The sequence below is a fragment of the Suricata suricatta genome, chromosome 12 (genome assembly GCF_006229205.1).
Source record: "Suricata suricatta isolate VVHF042 chromosome 12, meerkat_22Aug2017_6uvM2_HiC, whole genome shotgun sequence".
Taxonomy (NCBI): domain Eukaryota; kingdom Metazoa; phylum Chordata; class Mammalia; order Carnivora; family Herpestidae; genus Suricata; species Suricata suricatta.
In genome coordinates this window covers 13,399,629-13,421,304 of record NC_043711.1, presented here as the reverse complement: position 1 = coordinate 13,421,304, position 21,676 = coordinate 13,399,629, and the positions used below count along the sequence as shown (strand labels likewise).

Genomic DNA, 21,676 nt, shown 5'->3' with positions numbered 1-21,676 from the left:
GCGCCTCCGCAGCTGGAGAGCTTTTTATAAACAGAACGAAACCCAACCCCTGCTATCCCCTCCACCCGCGCCCGGGGAGGAATCTAGGGAATCAGGATTCTCTTGGGGGCCATGCTCCTCCTACCGGGTCTGGGGACCGGAGTTAAGGGGCGGGTATCCAAAATGGGGAAAAGGATCTCATTCTCCTGCCCCCCCATTCTGACGTTTCCCCCTCAAGATTTGGGAGAATAAATGACTGAGCATCTCAGCCCCCTCTCTCTGAGTCTTCTTTCCCCAGGATGGAGGGAGTGGGTTCCCTGTGTTTTTTAATCAGGAATCAGGCGCGGGTAAAGCATCTTTCAGTTCCATCTTTATTGTTGGGTCTTTGAACTTCACTCAGACCCTCCCTGTTTCTTGTGGGTTTTGTTGTTGTTGTTGTTGTTGTGTGTGTGTGTGTGTGTGTGTGTGTGTGTGTGTGTGTTTTACTGTAGGCTTTGGGCGTTTAGGAGATAGGCCCTTTCTCTGCCCCACTTCAGCACTGTCTTAAATTTTTCTCCAGAAAGTGGGGCGCAGGGAGAGGAGGGGTTTCTGCATGTCAGCCCCTTCCTTCTTTTCAAGGAAGTGGTTCCCTTGATCCCCATTTCTTCTTTCTTCTTGTTCATCTCGGAAAGAGATTCAGGCATCGACCAGCCGGGTCCTCTTTGGGGATCTTATATCTCAGAAATTGGACGGGGTCTCTGTACGGGGTCTCTCTTGACACCTATCTCCGCTTTCTTCATTTGTACTTATTTTGAACCCCATATATAGGGGGCATGGAACATCTCTCGGATGTCTGCTCCTCTTTTCTGAATTGGGAAAATAGTGTTTTTGACGGGAGGTCGCGGTCCGCTGAAGTCTCGGACCAAAGGTGGGCGGGGGTGGGGAACGGGAACGCCCCCTGAAGAGCCAGGCTCAGCAAAGGCCTCAACCTTTCATCCCTGCAACCACATGGGAACCACCATTGGACAAGAGCAGGAAGGTGATTATCTCTAATTGGCTACTGGGTCCGTCGCTCGGGAGCTTGAGCCAGTGACAGGACGCCACACGGCCCCTCCTCCCCGACGCAAAAGGGGGCGGAGCATGTAGGCACCGCCCCCCGCGCACTACTGGATGAGCACACTGGCCCCGCCCCACTCGTGCGTCAATCTGCGTGAGGGCCCCGCCCCTCTTGGCTGTGTGTGCGTCAGTGGGCGACTGCTTCAAGCGCGGCTCCGCCCCAGGATGGCGTCACGGCTTCATCTGCATGTGAGGCCCCGCCTCACTCTTTGCAGGACGTCACCGCGGACTGCAGGGGCCTGAGCCGCTGCTACTGCCGCCGCTGTCCCTATCGCGCAGCCCCACATCAACTTACGGGGGCCCGGTCACCACCGCCAAAAAGTCGCCACCGCTAGGGTCACCACCGCATCGGTGTAGGGCAAGGTGAGTTCCCGGGCGGCCTTGTTCGCCACCTCAGCGAACACCTGCATAACCTTCATTTGACTGATGGGCTTGCCAGGGTAGGGGACGAGGTTGGCTAGGGTCAAATGGGAAGAAGGGTGCGGCGTTCACAGCCCTTGTAGGGGTCGGGCCTTGGTTCACCCTACCTGCCTTAATCCCACCCCCAGCCCCCACCCTCGGCCTCTGCGGCGGAGGGGGAGGGGAGGCAAGTGCCTTGCGGGAAGCTTTGCGCGCGGGAGGTGCTGTGCGTGCGCGTGCGCGTGGTGTGAACACGCGTGTACGCGCCCGCCTGTGCCAGCGGCTTCGCGTGCGTATCCTTTTGCTTATGTACCAGGGTATGCTCCCGTGCCCCTGTGGGTGTCCCGACTCCAGTGAGTGCGTGCTGCACGCGTGTGGAAGGAGACGCATGTACTGTGCGTGTGCGTGCATGCCGTGTGCATACGTGCACGAGAATGCGTGCCCGCGTGGGTGACGTGTACACGCCTGCATGGGTGGAGGGCGTCCTGTGCACGGGTGGGTTTTTCACATTTGTATATGCGTGTTGGTGTGCAGAGGCGTCTGTGTCTTTTTCCTGTGTACCGAGTGGTTTTGACTCTCATGTGCACACGCGTGTACGGGTGTGTTCCCTGCTGCGTGCACGTGAATATGTGCACGCCCCATTCCTGTCACATGACCAGCTGCCTCAGCCGGATCTCTCCTATCTTGGGAGTCTGGGAGAAGGGGGTTCTGCGACTCGCATCCCCACTGGATCGTACACGCGTGTGCACTTGCACCCGCGCAGCTCCGTCGCCAGGAACATGAATGATTGATGGGGGGCGGGGCCGGCTGCAGCCACCCCTACCCGCTGAGCCTTAGGGTTTAGGATTACAGTCTCACCTGGGACCTGGGCCGCGATTGTGTACTGGAGGGGGCTTGCAGGGGTGTCCCTACCCCCATTTCTTTGAGCTCCTCCCCTGACACTTTCGGCCTTTCAAGGTCACAGCTGCCCTTTGCTATGCCCGCCCCCCCCCCCCATTAGTACTGGGGCTCTTAATGAGATAAGGGTAATCTCAAAACACGAGTACCCCTCAAGAGCTCTGGAATTCTCTGCACCCTTTGCCTGGGGCTTGGGCAGTTGGGGGTGGAAGGGGAGTCCTCAAACCTCACCTACACCCCGCACACCCAGATGGCGTCGGCCACAGACTCCCGCTACGGGCAGAAAGAGTCCTCGGACCAGAACTTCGACTACATGTTCAAGATCCTTATCATTGGCAACAGCAGCGTGGGCAAGACCTCTTTCCTGTTCCGCTATGCAGACGATTCCTTCACGCCTGCTTTTGTCAGCACTGTGGGCATCGACTTCAAGGTCAAGACCATCTACCGCAACGACAAGAGGATCAAGCTGCAGATCTGGGTGGGTCCAGCTGGGGAGCTCCCGTCTCTCTCACGTTTTCTTCCCAGAAAAGCAGCCCCAGCTTTGTCTGTTCCCCATCCGGATTCATTCATTCACACCCTGGACATTTATCAGTTGCCTCCTGGGTATCAGGGGCTAGAGGCCCAGAAGAGAGTGCTGTTGTTCTCCCATGGGTGCCTAATCACCTGCACTCTGGGCGTGGGGAAGGAGCAAATGCTGGGTCCTCTCCTATGCCTGCTATTAGCAAGAGCACCATTTGGCTTGGTGCCTCAGTTTCCCCAACTTTAAGCTCTTTCATATGAGTCTGTATTTGGTTTCAGCTGGATCTTGGCTGCCCCCAACCTCGTTCCCTGGGACAGGTGCAGGCACCATACCCAGGTCTCCTGGTCACCTCCCTTAACCCCATAGTGGCCTGAGGGAACACGTTAAATCCCAAGTCAGAGCCTTCCCTTCTCGCTTGCTCTCCCGTGGCCCCTGCCTCACTCAGGGTAAAACCCATACCTGTCCCCTGGCCTGGGAGTCCCCCCCTGGCCTGGGATTCCCCTGCCTGGTCCGTCTCCTCCCACCTCTGCCTCCTCACTGCTCCTCAGATGGTCCAGGCACAGACCCACCTCAGGGCCTTGGCCCGGGCTGTGCCTTTTGCCTGGATTGTCTTTCCCCTAATCCCCACATGGGTCCCTCCTCCCTTCCTTCAGCTTTTAAAACCATACTCTCGCCTGCACTGCCAATCCTTCCTTGTCCAACTATTTTTCTTCTCGGTCTTTATCACCCTCCAACTTAAGATACATTTTCTTCCTTTTCTTTCTTCCTTTCTTTTTCTTTCTTTCTCTCTCTCTCTCTTTCATGTGTGTCTTATCTGTTTCCTATCCCAGATCGTTTGTTTCACCAGGCAGTGATTTTTGTCCATTTTGTTAACAGCTGTGTCTCCAGTGCCCCCCGCCTCCAGGGTGTGGCACAGGTCAACGCCCAGGTATGTCGGAGTGATGGAATTATTCTGTAGGTACCTGGCTTCCTCAGACGATGGAACATGCAGTTCTCTGTGTCTGTGGCTAGTCTGCTTTCTCTGAGCCACCTCTGGCCCTGGTGGGAGCTGGGCTGGACAATCTCTGAGCTTATTTCCATTCTGAGGAGCTTATGTGTGGGGTCCTCTCTGACCCCTGTCTTTTCTTCTCCAGGACACCGCAGGGCAAGAGCGGTACCGGACCATCACCACGGCCTACTACCGGGGTGCCATGGGCTTTATCCTCATGTATGACATTACCAACGAGGAGTCCTTCAACGCCGTGCAGGACTGGTGAGCACACCCCAGCCTCTCACACTGTCTCCAGAGCTGGCTTTGATGCAAAGCCCTAGCGGCCCTGGCAGAAATGTAAATAACGATATTGGATTCTCAGACCTGTGATCAGTCTGTAATCATTAAAACTTGGTAGCACTGGCTCAAACTAAGGGGAAAAAAGGGTTTCATTTCAGGTAGAAGAATGAAATTTTGAATATGTGGAGAGAAAAAATCAGGGCAGGGGTGGAAAACAGGACAGTTCGGGGCGCCTGGGTGGCTCAGTCGGTTAAGCCTCCGACTTCGGCTCAGGTCAGATCTCACGTTCGTGGGTTCGAGCCCCGCGTCAGGCTCTGTGCTGACAGCCAGCTCAGAGCCTGGAGCCTGCTTCCGGTTCTGTGTCTCCTCCTCTCTCTGCCCCTCCCCCTCTCATGCTCTGTCTCTCTCTGTATAGAAAATAAATAAAACATTTAAAAAAAATTATAAAAAAAAAAAGAAAAAAGAAAACAGGACAGTTCTCATAGGTGAAAGGATAGAAACATTTACATTTCTGCCCAAAGTAATGCTGACTTTAAGGAAATTTCTGAATTTGCAGAGGAGGCGGACATTCTCTCTGGGGTCAGGGGTCTGGGAAGGATGGGAAAGGCTGCCTGAAAAGGGTTTCCAAGGTCAGGGAGCCCCAGAAGCGTGTTCCTGGCAGGACAAAGACCAGAAGAGGGACCAAGCCTGCCAAGTTCAAGGAATAATTAGGAAGTGGGGGACCAGAGTGGGGGGAGGGAGGGAGACGACAAGAGGATGCTAGAGCTAGGATCCTCCCAGCCCTGACCCACCTGTCACCGCCCCCTCCAGGTCGACCCAGATCAAGACCTACTCGTGGGACAATGCGCAGGTACTGCTGGTGGGGAACAAGTGTGACATGGAGGACGAACGGGTGGTGTCATCGGAACGTGGCCGGCAGTTGGCTGACCACCTTGGTGAGTGCCTAGTGGGGCTACACACCCACAAGCTAGGAGAGGGACAGCGAGGCCGTGAAAGGGGAGGGGACACATCCAAGATCTCACAGCAGAGCCAGGTCAGGGGCCTGGATTTGAATGCAGACGATTCACATTTTGTGCAAATGGCCGTGATCCAGGAGCCCTGAGATGGACCTTGATGGATGCATAGGAGTCCACCGTGCAGGAAGTTACTGATTCATTTGATACCCTCACTGGCCAGCCTCATTTTGGGTTGCTGGGCCTGATTGGGCCAGAGCCCGGAGAGCCGGTGTCCCAGGCAGACAGAGGGAGACTGGGAGCAGGGGGGCCGGGTTCTGCCTGGTGGAGGGCAGCCCTGGAGGAAGGTACTGGGTCTGGGGCTATGAGCAGAGGGCAGTCTCTCGGGCAGAGGAAACGACTCCGGCAAAGGCCAGAGGTGGGGGAGATTTTGGGTGTTTTGGCCGATAACTTTATACATGCGGGGGCCGCTTGAAGGAAACATGGCTGATTGTGCAGGGGGTGAACCACATGCCAAGGATCTCAAAAGAGGCAACAGGGAACCAGAGGGTGTGTGAGCGGCCGAGGGCACGGGTGGAGTGTTGGATGCTGCCGACGTCGGTGCACAGGCTGGTTTGGGTGGTGGGAACAAGGAAGCAGGTCTTGCCAGGGGCCTGGAGGTCAGAAGGGACAGTTTTAGGGTGCAGGGTGGGATATGGGAAACAGGGCCCACCCAGTCTCGTGTTGCTCCCCTGGAGGGTTTGTCGGTGCCTTTGACACTCGGTCGGCACCGGGGACATCTCCAGACGTTCCCTGCCTTCAGAGAAGTGTCTCGGGGAGCGAGAAGACCAGGGTCCTCATCCCTCCCTTCCCAAACCGCAGGCTTTGAGTTCTTTGAGGCCAGCGCCAAGGACAACATTAATGTCAAGCAGACCTTTGAGCGCCTGGTGGACGTCATCTGCGAGAAGATGTCCGAGTCACTGGACACGGCCGACCCTGCAGTCACGGGTGCCAAGCAGGGCCCACAGCTCACGGACCAGCAGGCGCCTCCACACCAGGACTGCGCCTGCTGAGAGCCGCCCTGCCCCCACCCCTGTACCCCCCACCCCAGGCCTGATCCAGCCCCCACTGGCCGAGGGCGTGAGACCTCTGCCCCACCTTAGCCCCTCACCCTTATTTATTATCGTAGTTATTTATTTATTTATTGGAGATGTCCCCCAGGGGCACAGGCTCCCTACCCACCCCACATCCTACCCTGTACATACAGCCCTGTCCCCACTCTGCCGTGGCGTGTCGTGGCCCTGTGAACTCACCGCTCCCCCTCCTCTCAAGACCCTGCCTTTTCTTAAAATTCACCCCCATCGAGAGTGCCGGTTTTGAAGAGGGGGCCCGAGGACACCCCAGGGCAGGCTGATTGGGGGATGGGAGGTAGTCTGGTTGGCCGGCTTCACGGCTGTGACTTGCTGGGCCAAGGCCACTGTGGGGGTCTCAGCATGGACCATGGGGTGGATCAGAGCCAGGCAGCGGCCCACCTGGCTCCTCACCCCCCCAAGTTTTACCCTTTTTTAGAGGTGAGGGCTGCTGTGGGTACTCGCCACCCTGGGACCCCCCGAAACACCAGACCTGTTCTGACGTCATGAGTGTCAAACGTGCCCCCCAGGTCCCCAGGAGATGTCATGACAACACTACACACACCCAATAAAGTGAATGGATGACGCCATGTCCCTGTGAGTACTTCCGGCCTGCCCACGGTGGCCTTGGACATCCACAGCAATTTCAATGGCAAGATAATTTAATAGAACTTGCACAGCCTGTGACCCGAGCAGGATACTGGAGGCCACCCAGCCCTGGCTAAGGCTCCAGTGTCTGGGGGGGTCAACTCCAGGCTCGGCCCTGCTCTAAGGGGATGGACTGTGTCCCATCCTTGGTCCCAGGGCCCAGCCCATAATGGTATTGAGGGGTTGGGGCTCGGGACCGGCTGGCTGGGGCCAGGTGCTGAGGGTGGGAACACAGCTGCCATGGTTCAGTGCGGCCCGTGCTGAGAAGGGCTCCTGGATGGCCCTCAGTGTTCCTGATGGGGGGACTCAGGTCCATTACTGGGCTTGGAAGTGGCCACCCAGCTAGATGCCTTGGGATCAGGGTGGGGCCACAACCAGGCCTCGCCTGCTGACTGTCAGTCTTGCCCTGTCTGACATCCAGTTGGGAGGGTTGGGCAGCCCAGTCTTCATGGTGCCCAGGGCCATACAGCCTGGAGGTGGACAGGCCCAGTCCGTGCAAGAGGGTCTGGTCACACACCTCATTCACCCCTCTGGACTCCTCTTCACTGAGCGAGCCCTCAGCCGTCCATCATGTGGCTGGGATCAGTCTTGCTGGACGGTTGAGGCAGGGACCTGGCCAAGGTCACATCAAACAGCAGAGAGAGGTTCGGTCTTTACCCTGCTGGTGATCGGCTCACCACCCACCTACCCACCCACTGTGGTTTGTGGACTGTCACCGGCACAGGAGGACCCCACCGTGGGGTGTAGATGCATTGCTATTTGGGGTTCACCCATGAGGTCCCTGAGGAGTCCCCTGGATGCCTGGTCCACCCACTGTGCTCACCCGGAACTTCAGGTAGGAGAGGTATGTGTCCCAGCCCAGCGTCAGGCCATTGATGTAGGTGACTCGGAACTGGGGGGGCACGAAGAGGAAGTTCACCAGCTGCGCGGCTGGCCAAACGCACCAGTCAGCCTGCAGGGAGGGGCGGAGCGTGGTCAGGGGCAGGGCCTTGGGGGCGTGGCCGTGAGGGCAGTGGGCGGGGCACGAGGATGGGCGTTGCCCACCTTGTAGAATTCCCAGAACTTGTCCCGCAGCTCCTGGCAGCTCTCATCCAGGGTTTGGCCCTCCAGGCAGCCAAGGCCTGGGAAGGAAACCAAAAAATGAGAGTGTCAGAGGCTGGGGAGTACTGGTGACAGAGCAGATGGGGCCAGAGCCCGGAGGGCTGGTGTCCCAGGCAGACAGACCACAGTTAACAGCGCTGTGATGGGAAGGGCCACACACCAGCAGAGTGGCTGGTGTGGAGAAACAGTGCCGAAGGAGTGGGGTCCAGTGAGGGAGAGGTTATAAATAAACATGCACCCCAAAGGATGAAGAGGCACCCTTCCTGAGGCTGCTTTATTTCCTGTCTTTCACAGAGGAAGCAGCCTGGGGGGAGGGGGTGGGGAGGATGGGGGACACTCTTTCCAGAGCCAGGGGCTGGATGACTGCACCCCACCAACATCGACCCCAGCCTCAGCAGATCTTCCTTCAGCCTCAGGGCCTTTGCACGGGCAGTTCTTCACGCCTCTGGCTCCTTCAGGTCTCAGCCGAGTGTCCTCTCCTTTGGGCAGCCCTCCTTGATACTGTCCTCATCCCTCCTACACTAAGCACCACTGTCTGATTCTGCTGTTCATACCTGCCCCCACTGGGTCTTCCCTGTTACTACTGTGACACAGCACCCGGTCCCGAGCCACTCACAGAGCACATCAGAAATGCACCTCAGCATCCTTCTTAACACAAAGCTGGCTATGTCCCTCCTGATGTATGGAGGGGCAAAGCCCAAGTTCACAAGGCTCCTTACCTAAGAAGTACCAGACGCCTAGCATGGGAGAGGCCACCAGCTGGTCGATGAGGACTTTCCTGAGGACGTTTGGGAGGCCACGGAGGCCGGACGCTGGGAGCAGGTGGTCCAACCAGAGGTACCAGTAGTGCAGGAAGGGGCCCATACTGCAGCCCACTGCAAACATGCTAGCTGAGAGCAGCCCAAAAGTAGGGGGGGGGGCACGTCAGACCAGCAAATGCCCCCAATCTGTTCCCTCCCTGGTTAACCTCCCTCCCTGATTAGCCTGAAGTTCTCCCTGAGCCCACCCGCACGTTCTTCCATGACAAGCCCCACTGCCAGGCACCGTTCCAGTGGCTCCTCTCCCGTTCTCTCTCATCCCCGTCACCACCCTGCGCGCAGGTTCCACCAAGGCCCTGCTCTCCGGAGGAGCAAACTGGCACAGCGGGTTGGGGAGCGTGGGGCCAGGGCACAATCCCAGGCTGGCTGGGTCCGGAGGCTGAGCTCTCGACTACCCTGGGCGCGGCTTCCCGTGCTCAGTGCTTGGTCTCGGTGCAGAAGGGAGGGAAACTGACAAGGGGGTGGGCGGGGACAGAAACTGGATATGGGAGGAGACAGGGACCAGGAAGTAGGAGGAGACGAAGACCTGGAGTGGGGAAGGGACAGAGACCGCGCGGGGTGGAGACCCGAGGGTGGGTTTTGAGGGTCTCGGATGCACGCCGAGATCCAGGGTCCTGCCGGGAAGCAGGACCACGGGTCAGGGGGTCTCCAAATCTGAAGATGGGGCCAAAGGTCCCCCGGGGTCAGGGTCCAGTATAGCGCCAGCCTCCTCACCTGAGCGCCGCGGGTCGAATTTCTGGCCAGGACGGGCGCGGACCTCCCAAGATTGGCGGATGCCGTCCCCGGCCGCCATGAGAGCACCGCAGCCCACCGTGTTGGTGACGAGCAGCGCACGACCTTGGAACAGGGGCTGCCCCACGGCCCACAGGCCGCGCAGCCAGCGCCTGCCGCCCGAAGCCATGGCCCGCCGCTACCCGGGAGCCGGCGCCGGGATCGAGGCCTTTCCCTTGCTGGCCAATCGCATTCTGTCTTTGCTTTCCGCAGGCCCGCCTCAGTCCTTGCCAGTCAATCATTGACCCGGCCTGGGGATGATATTAGCCAATAAATGACGGGGATTCCAACCAGGCCGCTGAATGAAGCCAATCGCTGCCTTCCGCACTTTCCGGACCAATCGCAAATAAGCAAAGCGCCTCACCGCGACGCTTTGACTTTCCCTCGTTTCCCCGCCCCTTTCTGCACCGGCCAATGGGCAGTCGTCGCCATTCTCTTACCAACCAGCCCCTACGGCACTGACCAGTCACAGGCCAGCGTTATTCCCGCGAATCACTGCCGGTTGTCCCGCCTACTGCATTGGGATGGTCAATCTAGTTCTCCCGTCTGGTTGCCTTCCAGATTCTCAGGTTCTCCCGGGCTTCCTGAGAAGGGATGCGACCCGTGACCACGACAGCTCCCGCGGCCGAAGTCTCATCCTGCAGAGACTCGCGGAACTGGGAGAGAGATACAGTTCTGAAGCCCACATGGCCCAGTTGGAGGTTGGTCCGGACATTGACCCTGGTCCTGACTTGAGCTGGGTATCTGACCTCGGTTCCAGAATAATAACAGTTAAAACGATAGACACCGTTCTGGGCACATTGCGTGCATTCATTTATTTCCCAGCCACTACATAAACAATTCTATCTCTATTTTGCCTCCCGTGTTCCCGTAGGGGAAAATAGGAATTTAAGTGGGAACCTGTGGCTTACTTAGAAGGAACCAGGATGCCGCGAACTGTGGCCTGTGGGCCAAATCCCATTGTCGTTTTTCGTTTTTGTGAGGCTCACGAACTAAAAATGTCTCTTACGTTTGTTTAAGTGTGTGAAATAGTTGAACTACAGTTTCTGGACATGAGAGAATCCGTTTTGAAGCTCCCTTTAACTTTCTAGCAAATGAACTCTTGAACCGGGCTAGAAGCAGCAATAGTTTTACAAGCAGTTGCTCATAAAATTTCAACAGAGCGTTTGGCGTTCGGATCCTATGGAGAAAGTAGAGTAATAAATACCAGAGACCGTTTCATTTGATAGCACCAGTAAAATAACCCAATAGTCATCAGAAGTGACTCAACGGGTCAGCACCAAATTAACAGACTTTTTCCCCCTTCTTTATCTAAAGCATATAATTGCCCTTTCCTTTTTTCTCCTAAAAACCCTTTGCTTTCCTACACGAAGGGGACCCTTTTCTGGTCAGTCAGGAATCTGTGCTCCCCGAATTGTAATTCTAGGACCCCTTACCTAAGCCTTTGTTCCTTTTCAGTGTCACCTCCTTTTCTCAGTTTGCAAATGGTTGCGGGGGAAAAATCAAAATAATATTCTGTGACGTGAACATTACACGAAAGTCAAATTTCTGGATCCATAAATAAAACTCCGTTGGAACAGAGTCACTCCCATTTGTTTCTGTAGTGGCTGCCCTCCAGTGAGGAGTTGCCATAAAGCCTGTGTGGTCTCCAACAACTAAACTATTTTACTCTATGTCCCTTTGCAATTATAAAAAAATTATTGGGCGCTGGCTGGCTCGGTTGGTAGAGCATACGGCGCGTGAGTTTTGGGTTGTTTGTGAGTTTGAGCCCCCCATTGAGTGCTGAGATAACTTAAAAATAAAATCTAAAAAAAAAAAAGAATGCTTTTTTAAAAAAACCCTTTGGGTTTTCTGATTTTGATTTCTATGGAAGATTTTTTATAAACTCTAGTTCTGTGATTACAGCGAAAAATAATTTTTGCTTCGAGCCATGCAAATGAATTCTGCCAGGTGGAGAGACACTTCCTCTAATTTTTGCTCCATTACTGTGCACCTTATTTTACTACTCCTAATTTGCTTCCTGTTTGGATCCCCTTTAAAATGCTTTTAACACCTGACCAGTTCTCCTCATTAATAATGAGTGACCAGGGGGCCCCTGAGGGGCTCAGTCAACTGAGTTTCCAACTTCGGCTCAGGTCATGATCTCACGGTGTGTGAGTTCGAGCCCCACATCGGGCTCTGTGCTGACAGCCCGGAGGCTGGAGCCTGGTCCGTATTCTGCGTCTCCCTCTCTCTCTGCCCCTCCCCTTTTTCCTCTCTCTCTTTCAAAAATAAAATAAAACATTTTAAAATTTCAATAAAAAAATAATTTCACAGAAAGGGGCGCCTGGGGGGCTCAGTCGGTTAAGTGTCCTATCTGGGCTCAGGTCATGATCTTGCAGTTCATGGGTTCGAGCCCCGCGTCGGGCTCTGTGCTGACAGCTCAGAACCTGGAGCCTGCTTCAGATTCTGTGCCTCCCTCTCCCTCTGACCCTCCCCTGCTCACACTGTCTCTCTATCTCCCAAAAATAAATAAAACATAAAAAAATAATAACTTTGTAAAAAAGAAGAAACTAAGAGTCTGTGAGGAAGAAGAGCTTCTGCTGTGTGGCCCAGTGATATTTGGTGTGTCTCTGTCGAAGGAGGTAGGATATGCCCCCACAGATCAATTCTTTTGCAAAACAGCACGGTGCCGAAAGGACACTCTGAGCTTCTTTCTTCTTCCAGAAAGCGGGAGATGAAATTTCCAAGTGGACAGCGCCCTGCCTGTATTAGGAGGAAGGAGCGCCCTTCTCCCCAGAGACGGGGAATCGAGGCTGAGGGAATCTGTACAAACAAACCTTGTGACGGTCACTTCTCTTGCTGACGTCTCCCCGTATACGTTAGTTGCTTTTCCATCATTGCTTCTCTGTTGAACCTCGTGAAGAAGCACTTAGGCCGAATTATTTCTGAGTCTTCCTTTTTCTTTCTTTTTTTTTTTTTTAACTTCTTAATGTTTATTTTTGGGAGAGAGACAGAATGCAAGCAGGAGAGAGGCAGAGAGAGAGGGAGACACAGAACCTGAAGCAGGCTCCAGGCTCTGAGCTGTCAGCACAAAGCCCGACGCGGGGCTCGAACCCACGAACCGTGAGATCATGACCTGAGGGGAAGTCAGACGCTTGACCGACTGAGCCACCCAGGCACCCCCGAGTCTCCCTTTTTCTTTTTTTTAATTAAAATTTTTAATGTTTTTTAAATATATTTTTGAGAGAGAGAGAGAGAGAGAGAGAGAGAGAGAGAGACAGCATGAGCAGGGGAGAGTCAGAGAGAGGGAGACACAGTATCTGAAGACAAGCTCCAGGCTCTGAGCTAGTGGTCAGCACAGAGCCTGATATGGGGCTCGAACCCACACTGTGAGATCATGACCTGGGCTGAAGCCGACGCTCAACCGACTGAGCCACCCAGGCGCCCCGAGTCTCCCTTTTTCTTATAAGGGCTCCCACGTGTGTGTAAATGAAATCCATATGCTTTTCTCCTGTTAACCGGCCTGGTGTTAGTCTCAGCCAGAGACTGCCCTGCTTGGAGAGGAGGAGGGGATAGCGCTGGGACTCTGTCGGCTCCGGGGTCTGCAGCTGAATGGCCCTGCGGCCTGAAGAAGCTGGGAGTGGGTAAGATTTCTTACCTCATTTGCCTTCTAGATCTCGGTCCGCAGTGCCTGATTGGGAGAGGAGGGTAAAAATTTCTCTTCATTCCCTTCTGGGTTCTGATTGGCAAGAGGAGCACATTTGGTGGTGGTGGTGGTGGTGGTTTTGATGTTAATTTATTTTTGAGAGAGAGCATGCGTGGAGGAGGGACAGAGAGAGAGACACACACATGCAGAGTCTGAAGCAGGCTCCAGGCTCTAAGCTGTTAGCACAGAGCCCCATGTGGGGCCCGAACTGAAGGACTGAGAGATCACGACCTGAGCCGGAGTCGGACTCTCAACCACCCAGACACCCCAAAAAGCATTTGTAAGGACTCATTCTTAGGCTTCTGTGTGACTCTTGTAAATTTGGTTCTGAGATGGGGCGCCTGGGTGGAGCTCAGTCGGTTAAGCATCCAACTCTAAATGTTGGCTCCGGTCATGATCTCACGGTTCGTGGGTTCGGGCCCCATGCTCAGCTCTATGCTGACGGCCTGGAGCCTGCTTGGGGTCCTCTGTCTCCTTCTCTCTCTCTGTCCCCCTGCTTGCTCTGTGTCTGTCTGTCTCAAAAAATAAATCATAAAAATAAACGTTAAAAAATATTTTGGTTTTGAGTACCTGCTAGTGATCCCTCCCTCCCAAGGGCAGATACTGCTTCCTGTTTGTCTCCTTCTGTGGGCTTCAAGCTTCGCTTCGCGTTTTGCCTGCTTGTTGTCAGGCCTGCACGCGCAGGGGACCGGCCATCAGGGGTAGGGGCCCCGAGAACATGTCGATGACCAGCCGGAGATGTGGGCTGCACCCTACCTGTGGTTGGGTTGCTGCCAGCTCTCCAGAGAACCACTGTCCTTTGGCCGTGTCTGGGAGCGGTTCTGGATCTTGGGAAGAATCTCCTTTTGTACCCTTCGTGGAGGTCCCTGTTGGGTCCCTGTTGGGTCCCTCGTTAGGTTTTGACATTTTTTTTAACACTTATTTATTTAAAAAAATTTTTAATGATTATTTATTTTTGAGACACAGAGACAGACCATGAGCGGGGGAGGGGCAGAGAGAGGGGGAGGTACAGAATCTGAAGCAGGTTCCAGGCTCTAAGCTAGCTGTCAGCACAGAGCCCGACATGGGGGTCAAACCCATAAACCAGGAGATCGTGACCTGAGCCAAAGTCGGACGCTTAACCGACTGAGCCACCCAGGCGCCCAACGAAATAAACATTTAAAAATGAAAAAAAATTAACTTAAACAAAAGGATTTAGTATGAAAAAAGAAGAGGATCTCATTAAGATTTCTCATATCCCCAACATGTTGAAATGATAATGCATCAGATCTGTATCAGGTTAAATAAAATCTCAGGTTAAATAAAATCTGTTATTAAAACAAAAATAATGTAAGTGATGAATTACTAGGTTCTACTCCTGAAACCAATACTACACTGTATGTTAATTAAGTTGAATTTAAATAAATAATAAATAAAATAAAAATAAATAAAGCTGGGGGTAAAAAAAGGTCACACACACACCTGCTTTAGGAAAAAGTGAAAGTAATTTTTACTTCTATTTGCACAATCATTTCAAGATTTTTCATTTCTAAATCTCCCTGTTCTTTGAATGCTCCTTTGAACATCTTCCTCATTAATCATGAATTAAATACAATTTTTAAAATTATTTTTTAATGTTTTTTATTTATTTTTGAGAGACAGAGAGAGACAGTGTGAGCAGGGGAGGGGCAGAGAGAGAGGGAGTCACAGAAGCAGAAGCAGGCTCCAGGCTCTGAGCTGTCAGCACAGAGCCTGATGTGGGGCTCGAACCTACGAACCATGAGATCAGTACCTGAGCCGAAGCCAGACGCTTAACTGACTGAGCCCCCCAGGCGCCCCATTTTTTGTTTTTTTGAAACGTGTCCTGGAGCACCTGGGGGGCTCAGTCGGTTAAGTGTCCAACTCTTGGTTTGGGCTCAGGTCATGGTCTCACAAGGGTGAGATTGAGCCCTGCATCAGGCTCCACCCTCAGTGAGGAGTCTGCTTAAGGTTCTCTTTCCCTCTTCCTCTGCTCCCCTCATCCGCCACCCTGGGTCTCTCTCAAAAAAAATTGTCTTTTAAGTTTTTAATGTTTATTTATTTTTTGAGAGAGAGAGAACACGAGTAGGGGAGCAACAAAGGGAGAGAGAAGGAGACACAGAATCCAAAGCAGGCTCCAGGCTTCGAGCTGTCAGCACAGAGCCCAACGCGGAGCTCGAACTCACAAACTGTGAGATCATGACCTGAGCCGAAGTTGGCCACTTAATCAACTGAGCCACCTAGGCGCCCCTCAAAAAAATTTTTTTAAGGTATCCTATAACATATCCTGTTCTCAGCCTGGCCTCAGCTTGGCGTTATAGCTCAGATTTTTTTTTTTTTTTTTTTTTTGACAAAGGACGCAAGTGAGCAAGGGACAGAGAGAGGAGGAGAGAAAGACAGAAAGAGAGAAGCAGGGCTCATCCAAAGCAGGGCTCAAGCTAACCTGATGCGGGACTCAAACTCACCAACCATGAGATCATGACCTGATCCAAAATCAGATGCCTAAATGACTGAGCCATTGTCCAGATTTTGCTGCTGGCTTGGTTTTACACTCTGTTCCCCTTTCCTGGAACACTGTGACCCGTCCCCTTGTGATTAGTGAACATCATTCTTTGAAACTCCCTAGACAAGATACCCTGCTCCATCTTCTGGCTCAACTCCTATCACTCAGTGTGGGGTCAGCAAAAGGAAATAGTTAGGGTTGCATGTTGAATACACCCTCTGCCCAACGATCTCCTGCTCAGCCTTCAAAACCCTAGCTCCAATGCCCCTATTCCCATGCAGAGCCCTCCCTCCCTCTCTGGGCTCCTCCTGCCCTGGTGCCTCCCTCTGGCCCATCTCTGTTCCCTGTGGGACAAAGAAGGTCTGTCTGGCTTGGCCTTCCCCTAGAAAGGGGACTCCTGGGGGGGTCTCAGCATTGTGTCGGACAGAAGAGAGAGCCCCGTGCACTTCTCAAATGAATCACAACATCCAGAAATGTTTATTAAGCTGGTTTCACAGTAGCACCATTATCAGTGGGGCCAGAGTCTTGATCTTGGGGCAGGATTCCAAGTCTGGACTTCATGGAACGTGTGGAAGTTACCTGGGTGAGGAACAGCCGCTGCTGAGAGTCGGGGATCAGAAAAAACGGGGGCAGCTCTTCCTCCAGCAGCCCCCTTCCCGGGCGCCCGCGGTCACTTGAAGCAGAGTTCCCTGTGGGAGCTGGCCACGGGCTGGCAGACATCTGGCTTCTCACCCTGGGGGAGATGGCTGTGAGCCGGGGGTCCTGGAAGGGGTCCCTGGCCGCGCCCGGCGCCCCCTCCGTCCCGCGTCCTGCTTACCTCGTACAGGTGGCACACGAGGCTCAGGAGCTGACTCATGTCTTTCAGGGGTTTCTGCGCAAAGCAAGACAGGCGTGCAGTCTCCCCAGTCTCCCTTGCCCCCACCAAGCCCGGAAGGGGCTGCGGACGGCCCGAGTCTGGCCCCTGCCTCCCAGACCAGTGGGCGCCTCCATCCACCTGGGGGGCCCCGGGTTCCGAGAGCTCTTACCCCGTTGACGACGACCCAGGGCACATACTCATGGGGCGGCTGCAGGGCATCCGTAAGCTGGGCGTTCACGTGCAAGAGCTGCATGCCACGGTCCCCCAGGGCACACTCCAGGATGCTGTCCGGGGACACCTCGGGAGCGTAGATCTGTAGGCACTGAGGGTGGAGAAGGGTTGGCGGTGAGTTGGGCCATTGCCTCAGCTTCCTCTGTGTTATCGCCCCAACGGCGTCTCCTCTGGTCCCGCGAGCCAAGCTTCTGTTTCCTCACTGGCGACAGGAGACATTTAGGTCCACGGCAGTGCGACCAGGCCCATAAACAGCAGGTGCTTCATATTTGCCTGAGGGGAGGCCAGTATTAAGTGCTTGCCTCAAGGGGAGCCTGGGTGGCTCAGTCAGTTAAGCTCCTGCCTCTTAGGAAACCAGACCTGTAGCCCCTGACCCCTCTAGTGTCTCATCGTCCTCAGAGCTTCCCTACGCGCTGTTCCCTCCACCAGGAACACCCTTCCATGTCCTTCCCCAGATTCTTCTGAGGGCTCCCTCCTCCTCCACACTCTCCTGGCCCCACAATGACTCTGCAGGGCTAGGGGCGCCCCAGGGCGAGGCCTCTTCGGTGGTTGGATGAATGAATAAACTTATTGGCATGCATGAGTTACTCCACTGGGAATTGTTTTTCATCATCCTCCTGAGAGGTAGAGGTAGGCGGCCCATCCTGTCATCCCCATACCCCGGATGAGGATCATCATCTGTGTCCCTGTACATTTCTGTTCATCCAAGCCCAGGCCAGAGGTACCTCCTCCAGGAAGCCCTCCTTGATCTACCCATGCCTCCAAAAGATCTCTGTTCCCTTGATTCAAGACATCTGAGGCTTCCATAGGGAAGGCCATTTTTTTCTGGGGCTACAGAGAGCACGTGGTGGCCAGGCCAAGACTTGAGCCTGGGTCTGTCTGGGTACAGGGAAGACCCGGATCTCCCAACTCGGGCCCAAGTGAGGGGTATGGCTCACCGGCTTCAGATTTTTCTCCATGTCATCCATTTCCTCCAAGCAGACAATGGTCAGGAAAGCCATATTCTTCTCCAGCTGGTCCCACAGGCAGGCCTGTGGGGTAGGGAGCGGACAGACAAGGGCATGAAGTGGGCTCAGAGCACCCCTACACCACTCTGGGGGTCATCATGGTGTTCTCTGATGAAGCAGTGAGTGCAGATACGGTGACACGCAGGCAGAGGATGGAGCTGGTTCCTGTCCCCTCTGAGCCCTGCTTTTCCCTCCACATGACGGCCCGGCTCCCCAGCCTCCGTGCCCCCCCACCAATCAGGAGCCCTGGGAGCTGCTCACCTCCACCTTGTTAAGCCTGCATTCCTGCTCACCGTGCTGGCACGTAAACTCCCACCTGCCGCTGACATTTTGTTCCTGCAAGGTGGCTTGGTGAGTGCTGGCCGGCGGGGGCCCCCACCCCTAGCCCAGTGCCTCCGTTTTTCCAGCGCCGAAGTACCTGGGCATTTCCGTAGGGCACCAGCGTGACATTGAGGATCTCCAGGACCATCAGCCAGGTCGGGAAGAGTTCTCGGACCAGGAACGCCCGACAGCCGGGGCACAGTGCCTCGTAGTAGAGGCTCACGTTGACAGGTGGTGATTGTGACTTCTTGAGGAGTGTCTGTGGGCACAGGTCCCCAGCCTATGCGGAGGAAGGGGTGTGTGAAGGGAGCGCAGTCCTGCTTGGGCTCTCTTGCAGAAAGGTAGCTACTAACAGTAGGTGCTCCATTTTGCACTCCTTTCAGACTTTGCCAGGTGGAATCCAGACTCTAAGGTTTTATTGCATCCCCAAATCTTCCTAAATCTCAGTTTTTTCTGCAAAACGGATGTGACAGGACTTGGCGAACAGTAGGCACTTAATGTATGGCACAGCTCCTGCTTTCCTTCAGATGAGGTGAAATCCTTCTCCGGGGGGAAACTGTATGCAGTAAGGACTCAATGCATGCACATGTCTGGTCCTGCCTTCTCAGAGGTGCATACCACAGGAGACTAATTCATGCTCATTTGTTGCCACCTCACCCTCAAGAGCCTTGGCCCTGAGCTGAGCAAGGCCCTACCCTTGTGCGTACTCCTTATTTATTCTTCTCTCAAGGGGCCCAAGTGAGCCCCTCCCAAACCTCACTGCAGAGGCGGTGCCTAATATGTGCTGACTTCCGGTTTAAGCCAAAGGAAGGCGACAGCCGACAGCCCGTGTCTGTGCAGCCTCGAGCAAGTCGCTCAGCTCTGCGGGCAACTGCCTGTTTGGCACCAGAAGCACGCGAGCTCTTCCCGGGCCGAAACGCACCCAGTAAGCAGCACCTCAAGTGTCGGTGCCACGGGCAGACTTATCTGGGCTTCCCCTGGCGTGCTGAAGGAGGCTCCTTTCCTGCCCCAGACGCACACAGTAGGTGCTCAATGCACCTCAGGGTTGGGCGGGCGGGGATGCGTGGAGGACCGCTGGGAGAGGCTCAGGGCGAGATGGGAAAGTGAAACGACTCCGAGCAAGGCCACCACGGTGGCCGGGGGTGGGGCCCGGTACCCGCCGGGACAGCGTCCCCGGGAACCCAGGCTTTCCCGGCAAAGTCTGGGGACAGGGGAAGGGCTGCCTGTCCCGCACACCACCCCGCGCCGGGGCGGCGGTCCCCGCTGGCCCACCCGCCGCCTCGCCGTCCCTACCCGGCAGGCGGCCTTCCCCTCGGGGAGCATTTCCAGCGAGGACGCCCGGGCCTCCGCGGGGACCCCCAGCAGCAGCAGCAGCAGCAGCGGCAGCAGCGGCGGCAGGAACGGCACGAGTGGCGACGAGGCCATCACAGCCCGGCAGACGTGCGGAGGCGGGAGCGGCGACCCGGGAGGGAGCAGCCTTTAACCCCGCGGTGGCCCAGCCCCCGGGCCGGACCCGCCTCCCGGAGCCCACGCCCCTGGCGGCTGGGGCTGGCGTCTCTAGGTATCTACTGATCTCTCTGGGTCCCTTTCCAGCCTGTCCCCCCTCCTCACTCCCGCCAGGTGCTGGGCCCGCAATCACGAGGCCATGGGGCCGCCTGTTCGTCTCCCTCGACCCCTCCTGGCCCTCAGGGTCACCCTGTCACGTGAGACTGGGGAAAGAACTCCGTGAGAAGAGGTTAGGTGGAGGCTCCAGAGACAGAGACACAGGGAGGCAGAGAGACAGAGACAGAGAGAAGAGAGAGGAGACAGAGAGAGGGAGGAGGGCCTCCATGCACAGTGGGGTTGGCCACGGTGATCAAGGCCCCCCTTCCTAGCCTGGGAGGCTCCTTCCTCTCCCTGCCCTGCTCTGGCTTATGGGGGCTGGTCCCTGGCCCGAGAGCAGGGAGGGGCTGCGTAGCCCACACCCCACCCCAGCCTTGCGCAGGGAGCCCCTCACTCTGAGCCCATGGGACCTGCCCCTTGTGCCCCCTCCACCTCCTCAGGCTCCCCAGCCCTGACCACGCTCCAGTTCCACCAAGCGTGGTCTCATGGGGCTGACTCAGGCTTCGCCACAGCTGGGCCAGAAAGCAGAAGCCAGAGTGGGGAGGGTCCCTCACTTTTCTTGGTCCTCCCAGCCCTGGCAGGGGTGGGGGGTGACGAGCAAGAGGAAAGCTGGAGTTCCTTCTCACCACCATCCAAAACTTGGAGGGGGGAGGGTGGGCAGGCCAACAGGGAGCTCCCATGGGGGGTTGGCGTGGGGGATGGGGTGTAGATGGAGGGGGACCCAAACCTGCCACAATCAGCCAGACCCAGGGTTGTCCCCAGACTGTACTGGGCTCCTCAAGCGATGGACCCTCAGCTTCCCCTTCTGTGAAATGGGGAGAAGAGTGAAGTCTGGGGAATAAAGCCACATGGTAGGCTCAAGGCAGAGGGAGGGTGGCCCCAGGCTAGGGGAGGGGTGGCCAGGCTGGAAGGGTGTTGACACGGGACAGGCAGGCAGGGACTAGCCGGAGGTGGAGGCTAGAGGTGATTCGGGAATAACCCAGATGTTCAGGCCTCGCGGGGCCTCCTGAATACCAGGCATGACACAGGACCTGGTCCCACGGGAGGAAACGCCCAAACCTGGCCCAGATTACGGCCAGGTCCCCAGCCCTGCCTCCTTCGGGTCTGGGAGAAGCCCCAGCCTGGCACCCACGGCAGTAGGCCGGGGCAGCGGTGGGGGGGGGGGGTTGTCGTCTCTTAAGTCCCTGTGGTTGGATGAGCCTGCCAAGTCCATCTCTTTGAACCCTTTGCAAAGCCCATTTCCGGTGTGTGGGGAGGCAACTTTGTAGTTTGTGTACTTGCCCTGAGCCCGGCAGGAGGGAAGAAATAATCAATTGTTACAAGTTTTCCAGTGGTTACTAGGCTGCCGCCCTATTGCATGAATTCCCCAAGGTAACCTCATTCATGTGATTACCCAGCCCTTAAGAGACTGGCTCTTGGGGGAGGGGACAGCAACTCTTGATCCTACTTGGTGAGAAGGATCTGAGGGTCCCAGGACCAGCCAGGGGTGACTGTCCCAAGGAAGCAGCAGGTGGTTGAGTGCAGCACCTGCTAGAGGGGATGTGTCCTGTTATCTCTGGTCTCTGGACTCAGCCTGCTGCTGTCACGGGACCTAGCAGGTGACTTTTGTCCTGTGTTCCCCCACGCAGTGGGTGAAGACCTCGGGAGGCAGTGTCTGGGCTGGGGTCTCCCATGGGGCATGGCAGGGACAGCCTTGGGGAGAGCCCAGACTCTCAGGCCAAGGGCAGCTTTGTTCTTGGACCCGTGCTGGGTCCTGATGGGTGCTGTGCCTGGAGAGGGGAGGGCAGATTGCTCTCAGGAGGGAGAGGGGGGAGGAGGGCTGAGACAGGGACCCTGGGGAGGGGAGAATGGTGAATGGTCAAAGTCAGCACCATGAGGCCCCAGGTCAACGTCCTCTGGGACCTGGAGGCC

General features: G+C 55.7%; 3 protein-coding genes across 3 annotated transcripts; 1 reads left to right on the top strand and 2 right to left on the bottom strand.

Moving 5' to 3' along the window:
- The first annotated feature begins 1,260 nt into the window (after positions 1–1,260).
- On the top strand, positions 1,261–6,812 carry RAB3A (RAB3A, member RAS oncogene family). Its single transcript, XM_029917594.1, has 5 exons — positions 1,261–1,437; positions 2,621–2,848; positions 4,024–4,142; positions 4,971–5,095; positions 5,975–6,812. Exons 2-5 carry the CDS (start codon positions 2,621–2,623, stop codon positions 6,163–6,165), a joined length of 663 nt encoding a protein of 220 aa, XP_029773454.1. The 5' UTR covers positions 1,261–1,437; the 3' UTR covers positions 6,166–6,812.
- Positions 6,813–6,866: 54 nt separating this feature from the next.
- Positions 6,867–9,743, bottom strand: MPV17L2 (MPV17 mitochondrial inner membrane protein like 2). Its single transcript, XM_029917595.1, has 5 exons — positions 9,504–9,743; positions 8,691–8,861; positions 7,915–7,991; positions 7,694–7,822; positions 6,867–7,482 (listed from the first exon to the last, which is right to left on the bottom strand). The coding sequence occupies exons 1-5, from the start codon at positions 9,688–9,690 to the stop codon at positions 7,453–7,455; spliced, it is 594 nt and encodes a 197-aa protein (XP_029773455.1). The 5' UTR covers positions 9,691–9,743; the 3' UTR covers positions 6,867–7,452.
- A 6,454-nt stretch (positions 9,744–16,197) lies between these two features.
- IFI30 (IFI30 lysosomal thiol reductase) lies at positions 16,198–19,640 on the bottom strand. Its single transcript, XM_029916462.1, has 7 exons — positions 19,457–19,640; positions 18,261–18,443; positions 18,104–18,178; positions 17,774–17,866; positions 16,774–16,926; positions 16,566–16,619; positions 16,198–16,481 (listed from the first exon to the last, which is right to left on the bottom strand). Exons 1-7 carry the CDS (start codon positions 19,586–19,588, stop codon positions 16,419–16,421), a joined length of 753 nt encoding a protein of 250 aa, XP_029772322.1. The 5' UTR covers positions 19,589–19,640; the 3' UTR covers positions 16,198–16,418.
- Positions 19,641–21,676: the final 2,036 nt, after the last annotated feature.

Bases quoted from the DNA above. Each gene is read 5' to 3' on its own strand.
- RAB3A (XM_029917594.1), top strand. From the start codon at position 2,621: ATGGCGTCGGCCACAGACTCCCGCTACGGGCAGAAAGAGTCCTCGGAC. The intron at 2,849-4,023 runs GTGGGTCCAGCT...TTTCTTCTCCAG, and splicing joins GGATCAAGCTGCAGATCTGG to GACACCGCAGGGCAAGAGCG. The intron at 5,096-5,974 runs GTGAGTGCCTAG...CCCAAACCGCAG, and splicing joins GCAGTTGGCTGACCACCTTG to GCTTTGAGTTCTTTGAGGCC.
- IFI30 (XM_029916462.1), bottom strand. From the start codon at position 19,588: ATGGCCTCGTCGCCACTCGTGCCGTTCCTGCCGCCGCTGCTGCCGCTG. The intron at 16,927-17,773 runs GTGAGCCATACC...CTCCACCCTCAG, and splicing joins TGGAGAAAAATCTGAAGCCG to TGCCTACAGATCTACGCTCC. The intron at 16,482-16,565 runs GTAAGCAGGACG...CATCTCCCCCAG, and splicing joins TCGTGTGCCACCTGTACGAG to GGTGAGAAGCCAGATGTCTG.
- MPV17L2 (XM_029917595.1), bottom strand. From the start codon at position 9,690: ATGGCTTCGGGCGGCAGGCGCTGGCTGCGCGGCCTGTGGGCCGTGGGG. The intron at 8,862-9,503 runs GTGAGGAGGCTG...GGCTGCTCTCAG, and splicing joins ATTCGACCCGCGGCGCTCAG to CTAGCATGTTTGCAGTGGGC. The intron at 7,992-8,690 runs GTAAGGAGCCTT...TTTCCTTCCCAG, and splicing joins AGGCGTCTGGTACTTCTTAG to GCCTTGGCTGCCTGGAGGGC.